The 27,494-nt window shown below is 37.1% G+C and overlaps 1 protein-coding gene across 1 annotated transcript in view; it reads left to right on the top strand.

The window, feature by feature from the left end:
- kl-2 (dynein heavy chain 2, axonemal kl-2) overlaps positions 1–27,494 on the top strand; it is a 638,176-nt gene that overhangs the window by 310,048 nt on the left and 300,634 nt on the right. Inside the window, exons 41-43 of the mRNA XM_068229141.1 lie at positions 2,758–2,957; positions 21,138–21,323; positions 25,353–25,468. Coding sequence (XP_068085242.1) covers positions 2,758–2,957; positions 21,138–21,323; positions 25,353–25,468 — 502 coding nt within the window. The remainder of the gene's footprint in view (positions 1–2,757; positions 2,958–21,137; positions 21,324–25,352; positions 25,469–27,494) is intronic.

Genomic DNA, 27,494 nt, shown 5'->3' with positions numbered 1-27,494 from the left:
CAGTATCGTTGTATTTTCTGTTTTTCCACGCTTGTACTGTATATTGCCTGTCTGTTAGGTCATCAGCCCAGAGGCTGGTTGGATCTTCATATAACATCCCCAAAGGTTATAAGGCTGTGGTGAAACAGCAACAACTTATGGCAGCTCCAAAATGAGGCAAACTGAGTCAGAAAGTGCTATTGCAGCATGACTCACCCTATGTGCAACACCTTTCATAACAATCAGACGCTCTGGTTGTACTCTGAATGCCACTACTCAACACCACCCACCCCCTTGCAGCTTCCATATTTTTACAGCCATGGATGAGTCTGGGACTTCGGTGGAAGCTACATTTTGCTCTGGTCTGTGCCAACAGACAGATGCTAAAGTACTGCATCCATAAAGAAATGGCTACCTAGGAAGTAAACTAACCAATGGCAAAGGTAGCAAGCAGAACATAAATGGTAGGTTAGCATTAGCAATGAAAGCGTTCATGAAAAGAAACGTCTTCTCACCACAAACATAAATATACATGTCAGACTACCATTTCTGAAAGTATTTATCTGGAATGTAACAGTATGAAAAATACACAGCATGTTTCCAGTCATTTGATCGGGTCAGGAATGGAATGAATGAAGCCCCCATCAAGCGGCGAGGATAGGAATTGTGTCGGTTGCCAAAGCCTGTCACACTGCTCTGAAGCAATCATTAATGACTGACAGATGAAGTGAAATGATATTGGAGAGTTTTGCTGGAATGAAAGATGACAGGGAAAACCGGAGTACCCAGAGAAAAACCTGTCCTGCCTCCACTTTGTACAGCACATATCTCACAGGTAGTGACCAGGATTTTAACCAAGGAGCCCAGCAGTGAGAGGCCGGCATGCTGCCACCTGAGTCACAGGGCCTCTTGGCAGAAGTACTTCGTCTGCTTTATCACATTTTACACAGTTGGTCATAAATGCTCTTGATAACAATGAAACTATGATAGGACTATTTCTTGACTTTTCAAAGGTATTTGATACTGTTGATCATGAAATATTGTTGCACAAATTATATCAGACTGGAGTTAGAGAAACTGTTAACGACTGGTTTAGATCGTACCTGGATAAACGATCCCAGTTTGTTGAAATTACACATTGTTGCAGTAAAGGGCATAATGAGGCATATCACTCTCAGGTAAAAAAACATACACTTAGGTATTCCGTAGGGTAGTATTTTGGGGCCTGTTCTTTTCTTGATCTAGGTGAATGATCTTCCTCACAATAATCAAGTAGAAACTGCAGTTCTGTATGTTGATGATACAAACATAATTATTAATATTCCTGACCCTATGTCTATAGAAACTGCAGTAAATACAGTCCTGTCTAGGTTAGAATCATGGTTCAGGAAAAATAAATTAACATTGAACTTAAAAAAGACCCAATGCATGGAATTCAAAGCATCTAACTTCCATGACAAACCTGCAAAAAAAAAAAATTAAATGCAAAACAATTGAAAATTCGTTGACCACAAAATTTTTAGGTGTCCATATAGTTGAAAAATTAAGATGGGATTGTCATATTAAAAAAAAATAGGGAAGTTCTCTGAGTTCTGTTTGTTTTGCCTTAAGGATTTTGTCTAATAGTTGTAGTGAAGAATAGGTTAGAAAAGCATATTTTGGATATTTCCATTCAGTCATCACTTATGCTATTGGTCTCTGGTGCTGCTACAAATCAAATCTTGATGTTATTTTTCGAATACAGAAATGAGCTATCAGAATTATATTGAGACGTAACAGGTTAGATCATTCCAGACCTTTATTTAAGAGACTAAGGATACTCCCAGTACCAAGCATATACATCATGCAATGCATTCTACACGTGAAAAAATAATATTGATCACTTCAGAAAGAATTTTGACAATCACAGTTGCCAGACGCGAACAAGAAATCATATTTTTATCGAGCACAAGAGTAATACCATTGCCTTGAGACATGTAGACTCTGTTGGAATCAAATTGTACAATAAGCTTCCAAATAAGATTAAAGATATTAGTCCCGTCAGTTCATTTACCTCAGCTTTAAAAAAATTTCTGCTGAGTAGCTGCTTCTATACTACAGAAGAATACATGATGAAGTGCTGGTAAGGATGCTATTACTTATTAACTTGTAATCGTTCTTAATATCTAGTACATAGCATTAAAAATATGTTAATGTCACATTGATTAAGTACATAGTATTAACACCACACCAATAGATTTTTATTTTTATTTTGTCTTGTAAATATTGGTTATTAATATTATTTAAAAAATTAGGATGTGCTGTCCTAACATTGAGGTACTTCTCTTCTTTTTCAAAATGTTCATTATTGTGCATATATTATTGTTAGTATTAGGAAAGCACTCAACAACTCTTATACTGTTGGCATATTTCAAAATATGTAATTGTACAGTCTATGGAAGCTAAATGAATGAATGAATGAATGAATGAATGAATGAATGAATGAATGAATGAATGAATGAATGAATGAATATGTGGAGCTGGCCTGGCTCACTCCAAGAGACCAGTAGGTTGAATCTGGCAGGCTGAGCAGTTTGTAGCGTAATGGGAAGATTAACTGGAAGAGTGGGGTGGGATAGAATAAGATGAGATGGTTTGGAGAACTCCATAAGACCAGTCCAAGGACTGATGACACCAGAACAAATTTTAAAAGTGTTCTTTCCTTTTTTTTTTTTCCCTTCATATTTTGTTGATGTATAAAGAAAATATATTTTACTAAATAAAAGTTACATTTTCCAGATACAGCAACTCATTTACCGCCATGTGCAACACTTCATGGAGTATAAATTGGCTGAGTGTACAGAACCTGTAGCTATCCCTCCCATCTGCTTAGTGAGATCATTGTGCAAGCTGCTTAAGTGTGTGATGACGAAAGAAAATGGCTTTGATCCTGAAGGGAAGAATTTTGCTCAGTACTGCAAGCTGTGGTTCTTTTTTTGGTAAGATACTGCCTCTGAAATTACTTTGTAATACTCTATTTAGCTAGATTCATTCTCTGTGAATATATACATAATGGAAAGAATATGTACATACATCAAAGACAAATTGCTATGAGGAGAATAGGAACAAACACAATTAGGAGTTGCTGGAAGTTTAGGAGCAACAGGGAGGGGAGACGAAACAGTATGCTTTAACACACTGAATCCTTTTTTTTTTTTTACTTAACATAGGTTCCATTTATGACCTCTCCTTTGAATTTTAGCTTCAGCTTTTCTTTTCTTTTCTTTTCTTTTCTTTTGAAGTTTAAGTTTGTTGTTGACATTATCCATAAACAGATAGAAGGATAAGATAATAATAATAATAACTTTGCATAAATCTTGTCAAAATAATAAAAGTAGCAGATGAAATAGAGAGAGATCATCTTCTCACTCCTCTGAACACTGTCCTGCAGGTGCAGAGTTTGGTTTTTTGGATGTCAGAACGCCATTTTGCTGTATCAGGTATATCATTTGGGTGTAAGCAGGTGCATCTTAGATCAGAATTGTTTTCGGCCATCATTGCTTAGGTTTTCCTCATGGATGTAGACCATTAACATCAAAATTTGATGTTGTTTCAGCAGTTTCATGCATGTCTGACATGGTCATTGTATTTCTTTCATGAATAGGTGTGACACGCATTCATCACCTGATTGTGTTGTTGCGAACGTGGTCCAACCATGTAATTTCCATAGTCCATCTCCATGATGTGGAGTTGGTGCTCTACACTCTTTGTTGATAGCCTACATTTTGATCCATATAGTTTAACTGGGCAAACCTCAGTGTGATATACAGAATGATCCAGCAGACTCTTAAAATTTAGTTTTATGTAACTTACAGTATGAAGACAACCCTGTTTTTATACAGGATTAGGACAGTGATATATTTGAATTTAAGCTCGACAGTGCAGATTAAATTGTTAGCACCAATGGTAATTCAATGACAGGAACTGTAATGAATACATGAAACAATAACAGCTATGAATAACACATACATTAGAACAGAAAGATCCTTACCATTCTTCTTGATCCGTTGAATTATAAGTGAAACAAATTGCAAAATTAATTAGATCTCAAAGAAATAGGTATACCTAAATTTCATAAGGCTAACTTTCATGAATTTTATAATCAGTTATTTGATGAAGATTGGGATGAATTAGAAAGTTTCAAAGATCCAATTGAGGCAAGGTTAGTATATAACAGGTTACCCACAATGGCTGGCTTGCAGTCATTGGCTATTCAAGCGTGACTTCACACAGATACCTGCTCTCTGATCGCAGGAACCCTTTCCAAAGGAATTTATTGATTGCAAATATGCTTTAACCAAAAAATTATCAGCTTGTGTGTCCCCCCTGCTCAAACTGACTTTTTAAATAGATAACGAACACAATAGTGTACAGTACAAGAACTAATCCTGTCACAAGACTATGATTATTGCTAATAAGTTTGTAGTGGCCACACTACACTACTGAAATCCAGTAAAGTATTCTGAGCATTAAATCTGAGCGAACAAAAATAATGAATAAACAGTTCTATTATGATAATGTGAATCTTACCTTAAATGATAAATTTCTCCATTTTCTTTATCTTCCTGATTTTCATTTCCATAATATTGACACGTTTGCTTCCACTTTTTCCTTTTTCCTCACGTTTGTTTAAAAATTTTATATGAGCATATGTCCTCATTTTCACAAATGTGGCTTCCAGATCACCACTTAAATTAGGATTACTTGCACATATTAAAGAAACTAGATATAATAAAATTCTTCCGGGCTGTTATGCCGTGGTCCACTCCTCTCGCTTCTCCCAGACGTTTCGACTACTGCTGCGGTAGTCATCTTCTGTGGCGTCGTGTAGATACGCTCTCCTGTATCCCGCTGGCGACTGCAAAAGTTGTTTGGGAAGCAGCTGTATTTATATGTAAGTGTGTGGCCTCCAATTGGTTCGCGCTGTGCAAACCGACATCTGATTGACTATCTGAAAGCACGACCTCCGATTGGGTCGTGCCGAGCAGCTTGACGTTTGGTTGGCTATCTGAACACACAACCTCTGATTGGTTACACAAAATCAGCTTCATGGTCCGTATCGCACTTCAATAGATTCACAATTAAGTATTTATTTATTTTCCACCTAGTCGATACAATGATTGCTTAAGGCAATTTTTTAATGGTCAAAAGTGGTACATGTTTCGTATATTATCAACATCTTCAGCCACATAACACTGTTTAGATGAAAAATATATAAAATTGACAAAGTAATGCTTTAGAGGAAGTGTCCTTAAAATTAACATAAGATTGACAAGACTAAAACAAACAAATAACTCAAGAGAAAATATATAAATTATTTCTACAATAGAAAGCAGTCGTCAAGGAAACACTTGTACAATATTCCATAGAGAAATTGTCCTAATAAATATTCTTTTCTTAATAATTCATGAAACAAGATCAATTTATAAATTAAAAATTATACAATTTATAAGTAATTATCGAAATGAAGAAATCCTGATATCACAGTGCGGCTCTTATTATTAATGTAGATGAAAATATAACTAATTCCTATTTGTCAAATCTTATTAAGCCTGCTTTCCTTTGGAACAGTAACTCCTGTCATTCTTTCATAGTTTTGCGCCGGGTGTAATATTGGTGATGCGTTCTTCCTTGCTCTTGCACCTGAGGAGGTGGAGGAGCGGGGGATATAGGTGTGTCAAGAACTTCCTTGCTGTCACCTATAGCTTCAACTGAGGAGGAATAAGCTGTAGAGCTATCTGTAGGTGGAGAAATTCCAATTCTTTTTTCGTGATCCTTCTCAAGCATTTTCAAATATACTAGAATTTGATAATATAATGGATTCTTAAATTCTACAGCCTCATTAAGGTTATCATTTTTCTTTACAAGTTGGTCTAGATGAATGTACAGGTCTTCATATGTGTTCATTAAGCTGCCCTTTTTTAACTTTTTTATGATGGTCAGGTCTTGTTCTATGTTGGTAAATTTATGACCTGTGGCCGTCATGTGTGATCCCATTGCTGAGAATCTTCTATGTTTTTCAGCATTCACATGTTCCAAATATCTAACTTTAAAATTGCGGCCGGATTGTCCTATGTATGTATTCTTACATTCAAAGCATGTGAGTTTATATATTCCAGAATCAAAAAATTTATCTTTTTCCGAGAGATTTATTGTATCATGGTTGAAAATACTATGTTTCATGTTGTTATTGGTGGAAAATGCAATTTTGAAATTTTTTCTCTTAAATAAATTTGTTATTACATGAATGTTTGGATTATTATATGTGAACTTGATATATTTTTCAGTTTTACTAGGTTCGACTGCTAATTTAGATTGTTGCTTCTCCGAAAATTTATTAATTATTTTATCAATCATGTTATTGTTGAAACCATTCAAGAGGGCTTGTTGTCGGATAAACAACAGTTCTTTATTCCTTTCAGATTTGGATAAAGGAATACTAAACGCTCTGTTAATGTAACTATAATATGCTGATCTTTTCTGTGCCTCAGGGTGTAACGAGTTGTTCTTGATAGTGGTCAGTGTGAAAGTGGATTTTCTGTGTATTTTGAAAGAAAATCCTTTTTCTTCTCTTGTTGTGACTATGTCCAGAAAATTCAGTGATTTTTCAACCTCTTCTTCTAAAGTGAATTTTATATTGGAATCCAAATTATTCAATATATTTAAAACTTTATTGCTATCGGTGAGTCTGTTATCTATTATAGCGTAAACATCGTCCACATAACGTGTCCAAAAATCCAAACCCTCTATTTGATTAATAATTTTCGTGTGTTCCAAATAGTCTAAGTATATATTAGCCAATATTCCTGATGCTGGGGCTCCCATTGAGAGTCCTTTTTGTCGGTAAATTTTATTATTAAACGTAAAATAATTTTGATTTAACACGAATTTTAAAACATTAATAAAATCTTCAATTTCTGGTATGCTTACTAATTTGTTCTTCGTTAAATTCTTCTTAATGATTTTGATAGTGTCTTCTATTGGAATGTTTGTATACATGTTGGTTATGTCAAACGAACATGTCGTGTGAGATGATCCAAGTTGAAAATCTTTAACTAGATTGCAAAAATCCACTGAGTTTTTGATAGGTGTTTTACAATGAAATACGTATTTACTTGATAGGAAATTATGTATAAATCTAGAAGTTTTATAAATAGGGCTATTTTTGAAATTTATGATAGGTCTAATCGGTTCTCCCTGTTTATGTAATTTCGGTAGTGCTCTTGCAGTCGGGAGTCTAGGGTTCATATTTATTAATGTTTGCACATCATGTTCATTAAACAAGAAAGACGTGCTTTTTAATAGTTTTTTAAGATCCCTCTGAATACGTGATGTCGGGTCTTTATCAACTGTACTAAACGAATTGTTATTAAAAAATGTTTCTGTTTTTTCAATATAAACATTTCTATCTAGGGCTACAACTGTTCCTCCTTTATCTGCTTTTGTGATAATTAAGTTATTTAGTTTGATTTTTTGTTTCAAGTTATTAACCGCCTTGTTGGTGCCTCGAAGTGATTGTAAACCTTTTACTAAAATAGGAATTTTCTTCTTAGCTTCATACCTTATGTCGTTCTGTAAGTCTACAGGTAGATTCTGTATTGCTGTTTCTGTTTCAGCTAATGTGGTGATTAAATCATAACTTTTGTTTGAACTTGGCCAATTGAAATTAGGGCCTTGACTTAAAATAGAGGTTTCTTCTTCATTAAATTCTATCTCAGACAAGTTTTTAATTGGAGGTGGATAAACACTATCATCAAACGTAACATTAGGAACTAACCTTCTTTCTTCTCTATTAGATGCTAAATTTTTCAATTTTTTCAACTTAAATAATTTATTATCCAAAATTTCTTGTTACATTTTAAGTGTGTTCTCCATTTTTTCATTGATATGTTTCTGGAAAGAATCCCATTCCAGAGGAAGCAAGTTCAGTGGTGCTGCGAGGTGCGCGAAGTACATTTTCTCATTAAGAAGTTTCTTTCTTTTATACATAAATTGAATTTCTCTTTTTAACCATATTTTATTGACCTTCATTTGAGTAAACTTATGATGATTAGAATATATAGTTTTTCTTTGGGCACTTTTTAGAAAACTGGGAGTCAAATTATTTTTAAGGCATTCCTTCAAAAACACTATATCTTTTGTCACTTTAGCTATTTTCATCTTTAAGTTGCCAACCAGGCAAGCAAAGAAGCTAACACCTACCTCAACAATACAGAATCTACCTGTAGACTTACAGAACGACATAAGGTATGAAGCTAAGAAGAAAATTCCTATTTTAGTAAAAGGTTTACAATCACTTCGAGGCACCAACAAGGCGGTTAATAACTTGAAACAAAAAATCAAACTAAATAACTTAATTATCACAAAAGCAGATAAAGGAGGAACAGTTGTAGCCCTAGATAGAAATGTTTATATTGAAAAAACAGAAACATTTTTTAATAACAATTCGTTTAGTACAGTTGATAAAGACCCGACATCACGTATTCAGAGGGATCTTAAAAAACTATTAAAAAGCACGTCTTTCTTGTTTAATGAACATGATGTGCAAACATTAATAAATATGAACCCTAGACTCCCGACTGCAAGAGCACTACCGAAATTACATAAACAGGGAGAACCGATTAGACCTATCATAAATTTCAAAAATAGCCCCATTTATAAAACTTCTAGATTTATACATAATTTCCTATCAAGTAAATACGTATTTCATTGTAAAACACCTATCAAAAACTCAGTGGATTTTTGCAATCTAGTTAAAGATTTTCAACTTGGATCATCTCACACGACATGTTCGTTTGACATAACCAACATGTATACAAACATTCCAATAGAAGACACTATCAAAATCATTAAGAAGAATTTAACGAAGAACAAATTAGTAAGCATACCAGAAATTGAAGATTTTATTAATGTTTTAAAATTCGTGTTAAATCAAAATTATTTTACGTTTAATAATAAAATTTACCGACAAAAAGGACTCTCAATGGGAGCCCCAGCATCAGGAATATTGGCTAATATATACTTAGACTATTTGGAACACACGAAAATTATTAATCAAATAGAGGGTTTGGATTTTTGGACACGTTATGTGGACGATGTTTACGCTATAATAGATAACAGACTCACCGATAGCAATAAAGTTTTAAATATATTGAATAATTTGGATTCCAATATAAAATTCACTTTAGAAGAAGAGGTTGAAAAATCACTGAATTTTCTGGACATAGTCACAACAAGAGAAGAAAAAGGATTTTCTTTCAAAATACACAGAAAATCCACTTTCACACTGACCACTATCAAGAACAACTCGTTACACCCTGAGGCACAGAAAAGATCAGCATATTATAGTTACATTAACAGAGCGTTTAGTATTCCTTTATCCAAATCTGAAAGGAATAAAGAACTGTTGTTTATCCGACAACAAGCCCTCTTGAATGGTTTCAACAATAACATGATTGATAAAATAATTAATAAATTTTCGGAGAAGCAACAATCTAAATTAGCAGTCGAACCTAGTAAAACTGAAAAATATATCAAGTTCACATATAATAATCCAAACATTCATGTAATAACAAATTTATTTAAGAGAAAAAATTTCAAAATTGCATTTTCCACCAATAACAACATGAAACATAGTATTTTCAACCATGATACAATAAATCTCTCGGAAAAAGATAAATTTTTTGATTCTGGAATATATAAACTCACATGCTTTGAATGTAAGAATACATACATAGGACAATCCGGCCGCAATTTTAAAGTTAGATATTTGGAACATGTGAATGCTGAAAAACATAGAAGATTCTCAGCAATGGGATCACACATGACGGCCACAGGTCATAAATTTACCAACATAGAACAAGACCTGACCATCATAAAAAAGTTAAAAAAGGGCAGCTTAATGAACACATATGAAGACCTGTACATTCATCTAGACCAACTTGTAAAGAAAAATGATAACCTTAATGAGGCTGTAGAATTTAAGAATCCATTATATTATCAAATTCTAGTATATTTGAAAATGCTTGAGAAGGATCACGAAAAAAGAATTGGAATTTCTCCACCTACAGATAGCTCTACAGCTTATTCCTCCTCAGTTGAAGCTATAGGTGACAGCAAGGAAGTTCTTGACACACCTATATCCTCCGCTCCTCCACCTCCTCAGGTGCAAGAGCAAGGAAGAACGCATCACCAATATTACACCCAGCGCAAAACTATGAAAGAATGACAGGAGTTACTGTTCCAAAGGAAAGCAGGCTTAATAAGATTTGACAAATAGGAATTAGTTATATTTTCGTCTACATTAATAATAAGAGCCGCACTGTGATATCAGGATTTCTTCATTTCGATAATTACTTATAAATTGTATAATTTTTAATTTATAAATTGATCTTGTTTCATGAATTATTAAGAAAAGAATATTTATTAGGACAATTTCTCTATGGAATATTGTACAAGTGTTTCCTTGACGACTGCTTTCTATTGTAGAAATAATTTATATATTTTCTCTTGAGTTATTTGTTTGTTTTAGTCTTGTCAATCTTATGTTAATTTTAAGGACACTTCCTCTAAAGCATTACTTTGTCAATTTTATATATTTTTCATCTAAACAGTGTTATGTGGCTGAAGATGTTGATAATATACGAAACATGTACCACTTTTGACCATTAAAAAATTGCCTTAAGCAATCATTGTATCGACTAGGTGGAAAATAAATAAATACTTAATTGTGAATCTCTGATTGGTTCGCGCCGGGCATGGATTCTGACTGGGTCGCTCCGAGAAGTCTGTCGTCTGATTGGATCTCGGAGTGCACGACCTCCGATTGGGTCGTGCCGAGCAATGGATCCTCTGGTTGGTTGACTGTAATGTCCCTGATCTTAGTAAACTTTGGCCGTACGTTATATAAAGGGGTGTACCAGGCCTTGCTGAGTTTCAGTCCTTCCTCCTTTCTATTAAAGTTATCTGGATGTTTATGTATTTCGATTGCTTCCCTGTAGAGACGGGCGTGAAAGTGGGATGTTGTGGCCAGTATGTCAGTATCCTCGTAACGGATCTCATGATTTCCCTCAAGCAGTGCATGCTCCGCTACTGCTGATTTGTCGTATTGTCCCAAGCGACAATTACTTTTGTGCTCCGTCAGGCGAGTATTGACACTTCTGCCAGTCGTGCCAATATAAACAGCTCCACAGCTGCAAGGTATCCTATAGACCCCAGTAGATGTTAAAGGGTCACGTGGATCTTTGGCAGAACGTAACATGTTCCGTAGCTGTTGGGTCGGCTGAAAAATGGTTTTAACTTCGTGACGTTCAAGGAGCCTTCCAATACGATCCGTGACGTCCCGTATATACGGCAAATAAGCGATACCTTTCTTCCTGGGTTCTTCTCGCTTACTATTCGCTGGCTGTCTTCTGGGGTGGAGTGCTCTCCTGACCTCTTGTACCGTGTAGCCATTGGTTTGCAAGGCTAGATCAAGATGCCGTAGTTCCTTCTCGATGTACTCTGGTTCACAGACACGAAGGGCGCGATCCACCAAAGTCTTCATCATGGCGCGCTTCTGCCCAGGATGGTGATTCGAATTTTTGTTTAAATATCGGTCTGTGTGTGTTGGTTTTCGGTATACTTGATGCCCTAGGGATCCATCATTCTTCCTCTTCACCAGCACGTCCAGGAAAGCTAATTCTCTATCCTTTTCCTTCTCCACAGTGAATTGTATACGAGGATGAATACTGTTCAGATGTGTAAGAAAACCGTCAAGTGCCTCCTCTCCATGTCCCCATATTACAAAAGTGTCATCAACAAAGCGGAACCAACAGTTGGGTTTATTTACAGCAGTCTGCAGGGCTTCCTCTTCAAAGAACTCCATATAAAAATTAGCAATAACAGGGCTAAGTGGGCTTCCCATGGCAACACCGTCTGTCTGTTCATAAAATTCATGTTTCCATTGGAAAAATGTCGTCGTAAGTACATGTTCAAATAAAACTATTGTCTCCTCTGCAAAGAGATGTTGAATATGTTCAAGAGTATCCTTGATTGGTACCATAGTGAACAGCGAGACGACGTCAAAACTAACAAGTATATCCCCCGGTTGTACTCGCAAGTGTCGCAATCTGTTTATGAAATGGGCCGAGTCTTTGATGTGTGAGTCCTTAGTCCCTACGTAAGGTTTAGTAAATTGCTTAAATATTTTGCGACTTCATAAGTTGGAGAGCCAATGGTACTAACGATGGGACGAAGAGGGACGTCTGGCTTATGGACCTTAGGAAGACCTTATAGTCTTGGACACAAGGCTTCTGATTTCTTCAGCTTCTTCTGTTCTTCTGGTGAAATAGAAGATTTCTTAATCAGAGTATTGGTCTTGCGCAGGATACTCATAGTCGGGTCACGGGGAAGTTTTTTGTAGATCGATGGATCAAGAAGTTCTTTGATTTTATGTTCATAATCCATGGTGTTCAAGATAACAGTAGCATTACCTTTGTCAGCTCCTAATATGATAATACTTTCGTCGGCTTTTAAATCCTTTAGAGCAAGCCCCTCCTTCTTGTTAAGATTACGTTTTGGTAACTTGGCCTTGCAGAGTATCTTGGAACAGTCGTGACGTATTTCTTCAGAAACCTCTGGCGGCAACTGACGTATTCCTGATTCTATGTTGGAAATAATATCTTCTATTGGGATGGTCGCCGGTGTAACAGCAAAATTGCCTCCTTTTGCAAGAACAGTAGTTTCATCTTCTGTTAAAGAACGGTTAGATAAATTAACGACTGTCCGAGCAGTGTCCACTCTGTCGATCGGATCCCTCGTCCTCATATTGCCACTTACGCGTTCGTACTTTTTCTTCTGCCATAGCGTATCCTTCTTCTCCTGATGTTCCATGGTGTTGTAAGTAATCCTGTCAATTCGGTCCCAGTCACTCCAGTGCATCGAGTTGCCTGTCGTCAAATGTAGTGATAAAAGCCGTTCATCATTGAGGGCCAGTTCTTTACGAGTAAAATGAATACGTTCCCTAAGAAGGGCTTGTTCAGTCCTGTTATAAATTCTGTGTGCCGAAGGAGTTGAAAAAAGTCTCTTCTGTCGAAGAAATTGTGGAATAACACATGTGTCGCGGCAGCGGAGTAAAAATGTAAGAGCTGTTTATATTGGCACGACTGGCAGAAGTGTCAATACTCGCCTGACGGAGCACAAAAGGAATTGTCGCTTGGGACAATACGACAAATCAGCAGTAGTGGAGCATGCACTGCTTGACGGAAATCATGAGATCCGTTACGAGGATACTGACATACTGGCCACAACATCCCACTTTCACGCCCGTCTCTACAGGGAAGCAATCGAAATACATAAACATCCAGATAACTTTAATAGAAAGGAGGAAGGACTGAAACTCAGCAAGGCCTGGTACACCCCTTTATATAACGTACGGCCAAAGTTTACTAAGATCAGAGACATTACAGTCAACCAACCAGAGGATCCATTGCTCGGCACGACCCAATCGGAGGTCGTGCACTCCGAGATCCAATCAGACGACAGACTTCTCGGAGCGACCCAGTCAGAATCCATGCCCGGCGCGAACCAATCAGAGGTCATGTGTTCAGATAGCCAACCAAACGTCAAGCTGCTCGGCGCGACCCAATCGGAGGTCGTGCTTTCAGATAGTCAATCAGATGTCGGTTTGCACAGCGCGAACCAATTGGAGGCCACACACTTACATATAAATACAGCTGCTTCCCAAACAACTTTTGCAGTCGCCAGCGGGATACAGGAGAGCGTATCTACACGACGCCACAGAAGATGACTACCGCAGCAGTAGTCGAAATGTCTGGGAGAAGCGAGAGGAGTGGACCACGGCATAACAGCCCGGAAGAATTTTATTATATTGACACCGCCCGTGAAAGCCTTCATACTTTAATAAAGAAACTAGGTTTGTATTACTCCCAACCCTCTTCAGACTGTTAAGTCTGTTAAGAACAGAAATGTTTCTCCTTATCTCGTACAGTTTGTGACCACTCAGCTGTTGGCTCTGTAGGACAGACTTTGAACCCAGGACCTCGAACAATGCGTATTGTTATATGTTCCTCTTTTGTTTGTCTGGGAACCTAAGTGTGGATGAGTGCTTTCCTGCTTTCATGTTTTTTGCCATCCAACCTGTAATGTAATTCAAACCTTTGACCTCCATCTCAGTGTCAGTATCAGGCAGAAGGTAATGCAGTTTTTGTTTCATATAGATGTAAGTTTTCTTCCCTAGATAGCTTAAAGTGAAAGCTGCCAATATGTCTTTTTCATCAGTGTAATTAATGCGTTTTTGCTGGTTTGTGAGTATCTCTATTTGTTTTTCAGTAAAACTTCCTTTCAAACCGTTCGCCAGTTTTGCATGGATGGTCTGAAAAGAATTTTTTAACCTCCTACATTTAATTAACTCCTTATGCAAATTACTTATAAATATGAGGCTTTGATGTAATTTGCTTTTCACTGTCTCTGATTTCAGTTTAAGGACATTGTTATTTTTTCTTTCGTCATCTGTTTTTACAATATTTCAATTTCTTCAATCAGGGCCATAGTATTATCATAAACCTGGGTAGGTGGAGTGGCTGAAGGAGGTAGTGAACTTGCAATAGTCGTGTTATGTTCTGAATGTTTTAACAATTCATCAGCCATTTTCCTTTTGCCCCTCCTTTCCTTCCTTCTTAATCTATCATGTGGTACTTGTTCTATGCTACGCAGAACACCCAAATTTCTAGAGGGAACAGTGTCTTTGTAAAGCACACATTTGGGAGGAAGCCCTAACTATTTGTCCTTTAGATCCCTTTCAATATCTCTATCAGGAAAATGTTCGGAATACACCCGGCACAAATCTGCATTCCATTTTCCATCATGCCTACATATTTGGATCCACTTCTTCCTTAGTTCCTCATTTTCTGGGAAACTGAAGTAGGTATTTGATATGAATTTTGGAGGGATCTTTCCTGGTTTTCACCAAGCTGTTATTGCACAAAGTAACTGTGCACCTTGTACTAGGCATGTTGATATGCAACCTGAGACAAATCATTTCAATTCAAACACAGAATAACACTGGCATAAGAAAGCAGCTATTCACCACAAGGACTAATCAGAGAACGCACCATGAAACTATAAAATCAAAACTGCAACTCACTTGCACATATAAACTTACACACTACTCACATACAGTATTATTGCACAGACTTTTAGTGAGACTGGCGGTCAAGGTTACTGGCTGACGTCATAATCAAGCGTAGCTGAAACCCTCCGAAAGCAGAAACCCCTGTTCTGGGCAACATACTAACCTTGCAATTTAGACATTGGTTTGTTTATAGGACATTTGATTCAGTGATGGAAAGAATGATACCTAAACAAAAATGTTTCATGAAAACAACATGTATATGTGGCTTACAGAGGAAATTATTTTCTTAATAAAACTGAAGGAATATCATAGGAAATGCTCAAAATTTTCCACATTTTGTATAAATAAATATAAAGATATTAAAAGAGAAACTAAAGCTGTAATTAGGAAGACATATCATTCCTACATTTAGAATCAGGATCAAGTATTTTCATTAACCCTACAGCCTTTTGCAACTTTATTAAATGTAGAAAGAAAACTAATAAACATTCAAATCCAATGTTCTTCAATGGAGCTATTTTGAGGAATGATAATAAAGTGATTGCGCCTTGGAGCTGGCATCAGACATGGATAAATCCTGTCAGACGCGTACACGCCACAGGGGTGGGCAATGGTACTGTAGTTGAAGCTATGGTAGTGGCCAAGTTCTGGTGGGGACCCAGTCCCATGGGGTATAACAAGAGCCCCGTGCACAGGGATACATGTGAAGGCCTTAACGGCAGTAAAGGTGTAAAATGAAAGTTTTCAATACAGCTGAACTGGCAGAGGAGGCAACCCTTCTATTTGGGGATAGTACAGAAGGAACCCACTGCCTTGTGAGAAGAGCAGGGATCCTCAAAGGCTAAGGAGAAAACCCTGAAACCCGTCTATTTGGGGATAGTACAGAAGGAACCCACTGCCTTGTGGGAAGAGGAAGGCTGCTCAAAGGCTAAGGGAGTAAACCCTGGAAGAAAATCCTCTGATGCATTAGGCTTAGCAAGTCAGCAGAAGAGTGTTATTATGTTGCTTTCAATATAAGAACAAGCCTTGGATGGAAGAAATAGAAGAATAAACCAAATTTAGGCCAAACTCCATGTACCCGATGATGAGCAAAGAGGTTGCAAATGGCTTTATTTCAATTTTTAATGGAGTAAATTCTCAACAGATACCTTCTTCCTCTATTACAGTATCAGATATATCAGAAATACCTCATATTTTGCTGAGTTTTAGTGTTGGTGAAAATGAATATTCGAGAGCAATAAAGAAACTAGAGCCTCATAAATCAAAGATAAAATTGAATACAAAACTCAAGAATACAAACCTCCGCTTTACCCTTACACAAAACAAACCAACAACACACATATTTTCAACTGAGGAAAGGGCACGAAAATCAGAGCGTCTGAAGAAGTACTGGAAAGATCGCAAAGCCCGAACAATCCCTTCAAAGAGACCTGAATGACGGACTGACTAAAGTGATCCTATGTGGTCATAAAAGAAGAAGAAGAAGAAAATGAATAATATAACCCTTTCGAATAAAAACTCAGTAAAGGGTCTAGGTCTCATAATGCACAGTACAATGTCTTTCAAAACACACATTGAAAAGGTCATTAATGAAGGAAGTAGTCCTTAGGTTTCATAATAAGAAACTCTAGAGAACCGAAAAGCATTCCTACTTTGGCCACATTATACAATACATTTGTCCGAAAGCATTGTGTGAAATCCGTGTTATCAGTCTTGCTTGATAAGAGCCTTATCAAATTATTCTCTTGAGTATTGTTGTTCCTAGCTTCTTCTTCTTCTTCTTCTTCTTCTTCTTATTATTATTATTATTATTATTATTATTATTATTATTATGCGTGAATGGTCCCTTTCGGAACACACGAAGCTTTATTTATGATTTCGTTTGCGGAGGATCCAGGATGCTTTCATCTGTTGACTAAAGATCCTTTTCCTTTCTTCCGTCCACTTGGTACCTGCTCTCTTTGGTACTTCATTCTCTGGAGTAACTTCCCAATTGTCAATTTTCTTTCTATATATATTTCGATTCAAAATGTCTTCACAGAGAATTTGTGCGTTCTTCATGTCTGCTTTTGTATGTTGTATCCAAGGAAAATTCTTCAGTTTGTCAACTCTTTCAAGAACTTGGTGGGTTAGTCTAGTTTTTGGAAGCCTCTTAACATGTCCATAAAATTTTAGCCTTTTTTTCCTGAGGTCTGCCGCAATATTAGATAATTTTTCTGTGGATTTCCGGGTTTGGAGGCGGTACCCTTCTCCCGTGTGTCTTGGTCCTAAAATGTTCCTCATGATTTTTCGCTCTTCTTTTAGGATATTTTCCAGTTCGCCCTTTCTATGAAGCGTTAGAGTTTCCCCTGCATATAAAGCCTCCGGTTTGATTACAGTATTGTAATGTTTAATCTTAACGTGGAGAGACATACATTTTTTGTTGTAGATTTCTCTTGTTCTCCCATAAGCTCTTCTGAGTTTTTGGACATGGTTGTTTTGGGCTATTTTCTCTTGTCCGGTTGGTTCGAGGATTTCGCCCAGGTATTTGAAGTGTGGGACTCTGTTGATTTGTCCGTATTTTGTATTGAGACTGTGGATGTCTAGAAAAATTCAGTTTTCTGGAAGGAGATATGAAGTCCGACCTTTCTGGCACATTCTTGGAGAATTTCAACTTGCTTTATTGCTGTGACTTCATCGCTGGACAAAAGAGCCAGGTCATCCGCGAAGGCTAAGCATGGAATTTCAAGCTTGTTTTTTTGTGTCCCGATGTTTACTGGGTTCCAGCTATTTTGTGCTTTCAGTTCGTTTTCCCATTCCCTCATCACCTTATCTAGTACGAGGTTGAAGAGGAGGGATGATAGTCCATCTCCTTGCCGGACACCAGTTTTTATCAGAAATTCGTCTGAGATTTCTCCCATGAATTTCACTCTTGACTTCGTGTCAGTGAGGGTCTGTTTGGTCAAGTTTAGCGTTTTGGAGTCTAGTCCCTGTTCTTTCAGGATGCTGAACAGAGATTGACGATCAACTGAATCATAAGCCTTCTTGAAATCTACAAAGGTACAGATGATTAGAAGGTTTCTGAGGGCCCTAAATTTTAGAGCGGTTTTGAGATTGAAGATCTGTTCAGTGCATGATCTGTGAGGGCAGAACCCAGCTTGATATTCACCAATTTTATGCTCTAGTTGTTCTTGTATTCTTTTCAACAGGCATGCAGAGAAAATTTTGTAGCCGACTTCAAGGAGGGAGATTCCCCTATAGTTGTTCACATCAGTTTTGTCTCCTTTTTTGTGAAGTGGGTGAATCAAGGCACATTTCCAGTCTTCTGGGAGTTTTTCATTTTTCCAGATTTTCTGTATGATTTCTGTAAGTTCCTTGAGTGAATTTGGACCAAGATTCTTAAGGAATTCTGCAACAATCCCGTCTCTCCCTGAGGTTCTGTTGTTCTTTACTCGTTTAATGTGGCTCTGAATTTCTTCCTGGTTTGGTGGAGGTGATTCTGGGTGAGTGAAACTGGATGCTTCTTCAAGAAATCTTTCAGTGGGTTCGGGGCAGTTAAGAAGTTCTGAGAAGTACCGTGCAAGTTCTTGGCAGTTTTCTTTATTAGTAAGCGCCAATTTTCCGTCTTGTTTCCTAAAACATAAGTTCTGTGGAATGTATCCTCGGATTTTTTCTGTGAATGTTCTGTAGAAATCCCTTGTGTTGTGGTTTCTAAAGTTTTCTTCAATTGACTCCAGTTGTTCTTTCAGGTGCTTTCTTTTCTCTTCCCTGATGGTTTTGGATACTTGTTTTCTGGTCTCATAAAATTCTCGTTGAGTTTTCTGGGATTTTCTACTGTTGTATTTCTGAAACGCAGATTTTCTTATCTCTAGGGCTTGGTTGCATGTTGAGTTCCACCAGGGGTGTTTAGCATTCCTTTTTAAGGGTAACATTTCTCATGCCTTCTGTATGATTTTGGTGTGGAATTCTTCCCATGTTTTCGCTGGTTGATTTTCCCATGCTTCTTTTAGATCCGTAACAGGAATCTGTTTTATGTCAAATTTCTGTTGTTGGATTTTCTTGGGGTGGTATTTTCTTGGAGTAAATTTTACTTTAACTCTTGTGAGATAGTGATCAGAGTCGATGTTTGCTCCTCTTCTCACTTGTACATCATGTACCTCTTTCTGTAGCTGATACGAGATAGCTACATGATCAATCTGAAATTCTCCAATGGATTCAATGGGGGACCTCCAGGTTTTTTGTTTCTTGGGATGCTTCCTGAGGGATGTGGACATGATTTTAAGGTTGCACTGTTGACATAGTTCAATGAGCCTTGAGCCGTTTTTGTTCGTAAATTTGTGCGCCGGGTAGAGTCCGACAGTTTTCCTGTGTTCCTTTTCTCGGCCGATTTGTGCATTGAAATCGCCTAAGAGGATTTTGACGTCATCCTTTGGAATTTTTGACATCACTTTTTCAAGTCTGTTCCAAAATTTGTCCACATTTTGGGGATTCTTCTTGTTGTCTATATTTGTAGGGGCGTGTGCATTTATTAATGTATATTTTTTATTGGCACACTGAATCCTCATGGTCATTAGGCGATTGCTGATGGAATTAACTTCTTGGATCGAGTTCAGTATACTTTTATGTACTATGAAGCTCATGCCAAATAAAGAGGTCCTATTTAGAATCTTTTGGTCTGTTTTGCTTTTGAATATACGGTAATTTCCATAATCCAAGGTAGCATCATCAGTAAATCGAGTTTCCTGCAGGGCAAGGATAAGAATTTTTTGCCGATCAAGTTCTCTGACTAAATTTAGTAATTTTCCTGGTTGTATCAAAGTGTCGATATTGAATGTACCAATGTACGTGGGGGTTTTGTGGGATAGTTTACCAGAGAGCTCCGACTCTCTCCCATGTTTTCGTGGTTGTCCAGGCTCCCCAGAATCCGAAAGCCTGGTTGCTGTCTCAGTGCGACGGGTGGATTGGATACCACCTGGGGTAATGTTGTTAGTACGCTCACGAATCATGTTTGGCTTGTAATAGGAAATCCAGCAGTGCTGGGTGCTTAGAACCAGGGATTGTTAGTTCCTGGAGCTTGGTATTGCCGCCGCACCTACAAGGTGACAGACGCGGACCAGGAAGCCGGTGGATATCACTCAGATGCACCTGGATTTTAAACAGGCTTTTTATTACTATCCCAAAAAGCAAGGGTGCCTTATCCGCCAGTTCCGCCGTACCAATGATCTTCATCTCCGCCCTCACTGCCATTGAGGTCTTCACTCGAAACCCTGAGCTGGGACCCTTACCAGATGATACACACCGGATCAGTGTGCTCTGGGACTCACATAGGCGGGGGCGCCACTCCCTGGGCAGGGCTGCCTCCGAAGAGGGTCCCTACCTGCTACCTTATTATTATTATTATTATTATTATTATTATTATTATTATTATTATTATTATCATCACCAGTTAGTCAAGGTCAGCCCTCCTTGTGGTTTTACGGCTGGATACCTTCCTGATGCCAACCCTACGTGCAGGGATATATTTACTGTTGCATTTTTCAGTGGTGGTTGGTGTGATGTATTGTATTTGGGTGGTTATTGAGATAAGCCCAATTGTCCTGCTGCAAGAGAATTTAATAAGATGGAGTTTAAATCTCCAGCCTGGGACCCTTTGAACTGAAGATATTAACACTGGCTATTCAACCAAGGAACAAGCTATTTATTTATTTATTTATTTATTTATTTATTTATTTATTTATTTATTTATTTATTTATTTATTTATTTATTTATTTATTTGTTTGTTTGTTTGTTTGTTTGTTTGTTTGTTTGTTTGTTTGTTTGTTTGTTTGTTTGTTTGTTTGTTTGTTTGTTTGTTTGTTTGTTTGTTTGTTTGTTTGTTTGTTGTATAGAAAGGCCGTACACTAATTAATTAACAAATAGGGAAAGATATAACATTTTAACGTGTAATTTAACACAAGTGTATTCCTTATTAATTATTTTTACACATGTAATATTCTTCTGTTGCAGCTTGTTATGGTCAGTTGGAGGATCGGTAGACGAGGTTGGTCGTACAAAAGTAGACGCTTTCTTTCGCAAAGCTACTTCTGATTACCCCAGTAAGGACTCTGTGTATGAATACACTGTTGATGTCAAGCACTGTCAATATATGAACTGGGAAGCTACACTGCCTCCAGACTGGAGAATGGACAAATCGTAAGTTGTTATTATGATGTAGGAGTTAAGTATTGTAGTGAGAATAATGGTATTTTCAGTGATACACTTGGCAACAGAGATACTGGTATACTGTATGTTGTGTCATTCAGACACTGAAAATGAAACCACTTATAACCATTTCTATAGCATACATTTGTGTCTTCATTTTTTGAGAAAATTGTAGTATGTTATTATTAGTTACAAAGTACAAATATTTCTACTTGTTTAAATGAAATACAAAGATATGAAATATGCAGTGAGTTTGAGGCTAATTTTTGTACTACAAATTACTCCATTTCATGAACTTTATTCAAATTTATTCTCAACCTATAAAATACAACAGGAAAACATCATAAGTTTTGTTAAATATCATAATTACAGACTCCAAAATTTTTATTCATTTAAACTCTCCTCATCTGCGACCTGCTGTATGACAAAGTATATAATATATGAACAATTTTCTAGGTACTTTGAAATAATTAATAACATTCATAGTATTAACCATAATTATTGTACCCTTTAAGAGGGGTAAGAGCAACCTAAAAAATAAAATTAAAAAATAATTAAAACATGAAACAGTAACAGTGGTGCATGCTAGGATCAAGACATAGGCTACCACTAGACTTAGGCTACCGCTTTTTGATAGTTGGTTTAGCGAATGTCAAGCCCTAAGCATTCTGAGCTGCAACCTATTGCCAACAGTATAGCCTGCTGGGTTGTCAGTGCTGTTTCACACGCTATTGCCCTGGCCTTTGCTACTGTCAAATTAACACCTGATCAGTGGGCAAGGTAGCCTAAGGTTTAGGAAATTAAAGTCCGCCTTTGTGGCAAAATGGATAGAATGCTTGCCTTTGGTCTGATGGGCCCGGTTCAATTCTCATACTCTTAATTCCCCTGGCTTGGGGACTGGGTGTTTATCACTTATTTGCCATTCATTTCATCCTCATTATCACCACCCAGCCTATGCAGATGCCATGCACCACCATTATTTTTTTTGCAGCATTACCAGCAGTTGTACCCATCGTTCACTGGTTTATTAGCTTCGTTGGAAGATCAGTGGTGGTTGTCGCCGATGGTGAGAAGTTCATAAAGTGGATGGAATCATTTAATTCTTGTCATTATGCTAAAAATTTGTCATGAAATCGTCATTGAAAAAACTAAGTAACTCTCAGACATTTTCGAAGAATTCAATTAAATATTTGTGGTTTTTTTTTTTTTTGTGTGTGTGTATTTATGTAAATTTGTGGTAATCACCATTGCAAGAATTAAGACATTTGAGAAGAAGTTGATAAAATATTTGTTTTATTTGTTGTGTATTTGTATTTTGGTATTGGAGATCTCCAGTAGTATACTTGTTGTAACCCATCTTTTGTATCATCCTATATTTGCCACGTGAAGGCTTCGATCACAAAATCGCTGAGTTTCGCAATTGAAACCTTTAGAATGTGTTTATCACATTACCATATTAGGTAAGGTGTTTTCATTGGCTGGAATAACAGCCATTTTGATTGGTGAAAATTTAGGGTTGAATCATAGGTAGCTTCCCTGATTGGCTGTTTGAGTGTTTCTCAATTTCCGGCCTTTGGCTACTCTGTTGTAGCAGAGCTCTGGTCTGCGTCTTTGGTTTTCGTATGTCCTCACGATCAGACATACTTTGTAAGGTGGTCCGCTCAGCAGCTCCAGTCATCCCGGGGTAAGCATGTTTTCTTTTCTCGAATGTTAAATTAATATGTAAACTCATTTGTTTCAGAGTTTACCTTAGACCCTGGTTTTCACCGTTTTGGTTTTGTAATGCCTTAGTTCGTCAGCTAGGCATATCCTTTGTTTTGGAGGCAATTCCTTTTTATTAACCTTTTGTGTAATGTAAATTTTAATTTTTCCATTCGGGCTGCCTCCCGTTGTGCTGTGCCAGTTTAGGGTAAGTCTGTGGAGTGATGCGTCTCTCGCTGATGTGTATTAGGGGAGGACAGCAACTCTAAGGGTATCTGCATTAAATTTCAAATTCCGTTGTTATTTTCTTTGTAAACTATTGGTAATAATTTGTAAACTCTTTTTCTATTTGGCTTGTAAGATGGTTGTAATTATGTTTATATTCCCTGTTAAATTTCCCTTATGAATTTCATTGTCAAGCTATGCTCACCTTCCTTAAGAGTTGTTAAAAATGTTATCAAGATTGTGATTTTCGGAAGAACCATGGACAGAAATCTCGTCTTTCGTTTCATCTTGTTTTCTGGTTAATGATATCCTTTTCATTGCTGTAATATTAATTTGTTAAACTTTCTTAATTATTAGTAAACTTGAATGAAGGGTAAACACTCTCACGTCTTTTTCTCTACAACGTCATATAAGATCACGTCCTCTATAGGCTTTTCCGGCCTGCTTCCTATATGCTTTCTCTAGTTTCTCTAGTTGGTATTCTGCGTATCTTAGTTTCTAGCCATATGTATGTTGTTGAAATTTGAAACATTTTTATCGGCTGGCGTATGTTCCTTCAGCTTTGTTATTTTCGATTATTACATTCTTACTTTGTTGATATTTGCAAATATTATGTGACCAACTCTCAAAAGGGGCAGGGGGGATGACATCTGTGTTTTTTTTTTTTTTTTTTTAACCCTTCAAAACAAAGAATATGCCTAGCTGACGAACTAAGACATTACAAAACCAAAACGGTGAAAACCAGGGTCTAAGGTAAACTCCAAAACAAATGAATTTACATATTAATTTAACATTCGAGAAAAGAAAACATGCTTACCCCGGGATGACTGGAGCCGCTGAGCGGACCACCTTACAAGGTGTGTCCGATCGTGAGGACGCACGAAAACCAAAGACTCGGACCAGAGCCCTGGTACAACAGAGTAGTCAAAGGCCAGAAATTAAGAAACAATCAAACACCCAATCAGGGAAGCTACCTATGAATCGACCCAAAATTTTCACCAATCAAAATGGCTGTTATTCCAGCCAATGAAAACACCTTACCTAATATGGTAATGTGGGAAACACATTCTAGAGGTTTCGATTGCAAAACTCAGCGATTTCGTGATTGAAGCCTCCACGTGGCAAATACAGGGTGATACAAAAGATGGGTTACAACAAGCATACCGTACTACTGGAGATCTCCAATACTAAAATACAAATTCACACAAATAAAACAAATATTTCATCAACTTCTTCACAAATGTCTTAATTCTTGTGATGGTGATTTTACCACATATTTACATAAATACACAACCCACAAAAAAAAAAAAAAATAAAAAAATAAAAAAATAAAAAAATAAAAAAAAAATTTAATTGAATTATTTGAAAATGTCTGAGAGTTTCTTAGTTTTTTCAATGATGATTTCATGACAAATTTTTAGCATAATGACAAGAATTAAATGATTCCATCCACTTTATGAACTTCTCACCACCGGCGACAGTGGTGTCCAACCTATGATCACAGGTTCGATTCCAACCAACCATCAGCAACAACCATTTGTTATTTCTGGTATAATTGCACTATACTCGTACTTTGGGAGTACGAAAGTAAAACAATTGGATTTTGGGGTTATGCCATCCAAAAGTTTGAATACCATTGTGTTAAATCATAGGTGTACAAACTGATTGAACAAATCTTTCAGCTGACATTATTCCATGTTGAAATATTGCTTAGGAGCAACAAGCCCACTGCCAGCAGATTTAAAGATGCTTTTCCATGGTTTCCCATGTTTCAGGTAAATGCTAGGGCACCTTGAGGCCACGGCTGCTTCTTTCCCAATCCCATTTCCTATTTTTGCGTCACCAGAAACTTTCAGTGAGTTGGTGTAATGTTAAACCTTTAGAAAGAAAGGAAAAAAAAAAAAAACCATCATATGCTAAGTTATAGAAAACATCATGTCACTTAAACTGTCATAATCTTAGTTTTGTATTTTTGTGGGCATGCTGAGCATTGAAACTCATTGCCTAAGTAATCTTTGATTTTTTTAACACCAATGATTTTTAATGTTGTTATTATTTAGTACATAATAACACTTTCATCTTGTTTCCATGTAGATTACCTTTCTTCAAGATCATCGTTCCTACAACAGACACTGTACGATACCAGTTCTTGATATCTACGTTCGTTAAACATTTTATTCCTTGCCTCTTATTGGGTCCTGTGGGAACAGGTGAGATTTATGTACTAAAATTCCTACTGTACTACTAGTTGTTGAAGTATTGTACCCCTCAGTGTTGTCTACATTTTGCTTGCTTTTTATTTTTCTATGCTTTCTAATAGTGTTAAAAACTGTTGAAAACTCTTTATGTTGTATATTTTCATGAGAAAATTCAAGAAGCAGTACAAGGGTTGGACATACATCGTAACAGGAGTTGAATCATGGCTGTAAAATAATATAATGGATGCAGACATTTTCTCTCGGGACTGGCGTGTTTATCATAGAGACAGGACAGGAATGTTAGTAGGGGGAGTATTTATACCATTGAAAGAATAATGTGTAAACTGTAAAAATCTTGCAAATCAGAGAGACAAAATTTTGATGTGTAAGGCTCATCTCTCAAGATAATAGGCAAGTTGATATTTTTGAGGTGTGTGGATCTGGAAAGGATGGCACTGGTATGAAATTATTTGATAAGATAATTAGCTATTTGGGAAACAACACAAAGGAGTACAATTTTAGTGGGTGATCTCAGTTTACCAAATGTTAATTGGGAAGTTAATGTGAATGTCAGGAAGCGTGACCAACAAATGGTAAAATAAGATAATCTGGGAAGGGCAGCTGAATCAGAAAGTGATGGAACCAGCAGTGAAACATGAATTAAGAATATATTTAACCATTTTGAACATTACTCTGCTCAGAGTATGAAAATTTGTGGCAAACTCTTTTATCAGTTTATTTCAGTACTGTATTATTGCCTGAACTATGTTCTAATCATATACTTACATATGTAAGCATTTTAATAATTATGTATTATTGATATTGGAATCGCTAATAACATTTAAAAACCCCATGGCACTACAGCCCGTGAATGGCCTTGGCCTACCAAGTGACCGCTGCTCAGCCCAAAGACCTGCAGATTACGAGGTGTCGTGTGGTCAGCGCAATGAATCCTCTCGGCCGTTATTCTTGGCTTTCTAGAGCGGGGCCGCCATCTCACCGTCAGATAGCTCCTCAATTCTAATCACATAGGCTGATTGGACCTCAAACCAGCCCTCAGGTCCAGGTAAAAAATATCTCTGACTTGGCTGGGAATCAAACCTGGGGCCTCCGGGTAAGAGGCAGGCACGCTACCCCTACATAACGGGGCCGGCCAATAACATTTAAAAGATGTGCTTAATCTACTGCACTGCTAGTGGATAGGTATGTGTATGTCATGAGTCAGCAAGAATGGGATCTGACTGGCTACCCTTGTAGTATTATTCCAGTCTATAATAAACACAAATTTAATATGAACAGAAGCTCCAATATCCCTACCAGCCTCTCACCACTCCTACATCCCATTACCATTTCCCTTCCTCCACCCCTCTCTCAGCCTGAACTCCTACCCACTAGCCTCTGCATTGATATAGCAATCAGTGTGGCACACTCCGCCATAGTTGAAAGACACCCATGAAGCTGTGTGGGAGTGGGATAAACTTCGTATAATACACGTCTTTTCAGTTTTTCTTTTCTTCAACCAAACAGTGGTTTGATGACCTCAAGTAGAAAGTACTTCGAGAATGGGGTCCAAGATATGGGCAAAAATGGAAGAGACTCATTGTTGCAAGTGTCCTCTCAAGTGTGATGATAAGGAGGAGGAGTTAGTTTTCATGTTGGTAAAAAGTAAAAATCTAAACATTAATTGCTCTTCCAACAGAGTGTAGTGTGCTTCAAAATTAACTTGGACTGCAAATGCATTCCTCCATAACTGTAGTTGTATAATGTTCCCAGCTTCCAATCTGTGATCTTAAGAATCCTCAGTCCATGTGACAGGAGATTCATTTACCCTATAGTTATTGGATTTTTGCTTATTCCTTTTCTTGAGCAGAGGAATGATATCATTCTTGTTCCATTTTGCTCTGTTCCGTCATGTGGACACCGACCTCGTGGTAAGCGCTATATTCTTGTGTTTGATTTAATTTAAATTCTTTCTTGTGTTTCGGCCTTTTCTCATTTAATGTAACTTGCCGTGGTAATGTAAACTTTTGGTTTGTGT

Source organism: Anabrus simplex, chromosome 9, assembly GCF_040414725.1.
Source record: "Anabrus simplex isolate iqAnaSimp1 chromosome 9, ASM4041472v1, whole genome shotgun sequence".
Lineage (NCBI taxonomy): Eukaryota > Metazoa > Arthropoda > Insecta > Orthoptera > Tettigoniidae > Anabrus > Anabrus simplex.
The sequence above is the reverse complement of the archived record's forward strand: the minus strand, read 5'-3'. Positions and strand labels throughout refer to the sequence as shown.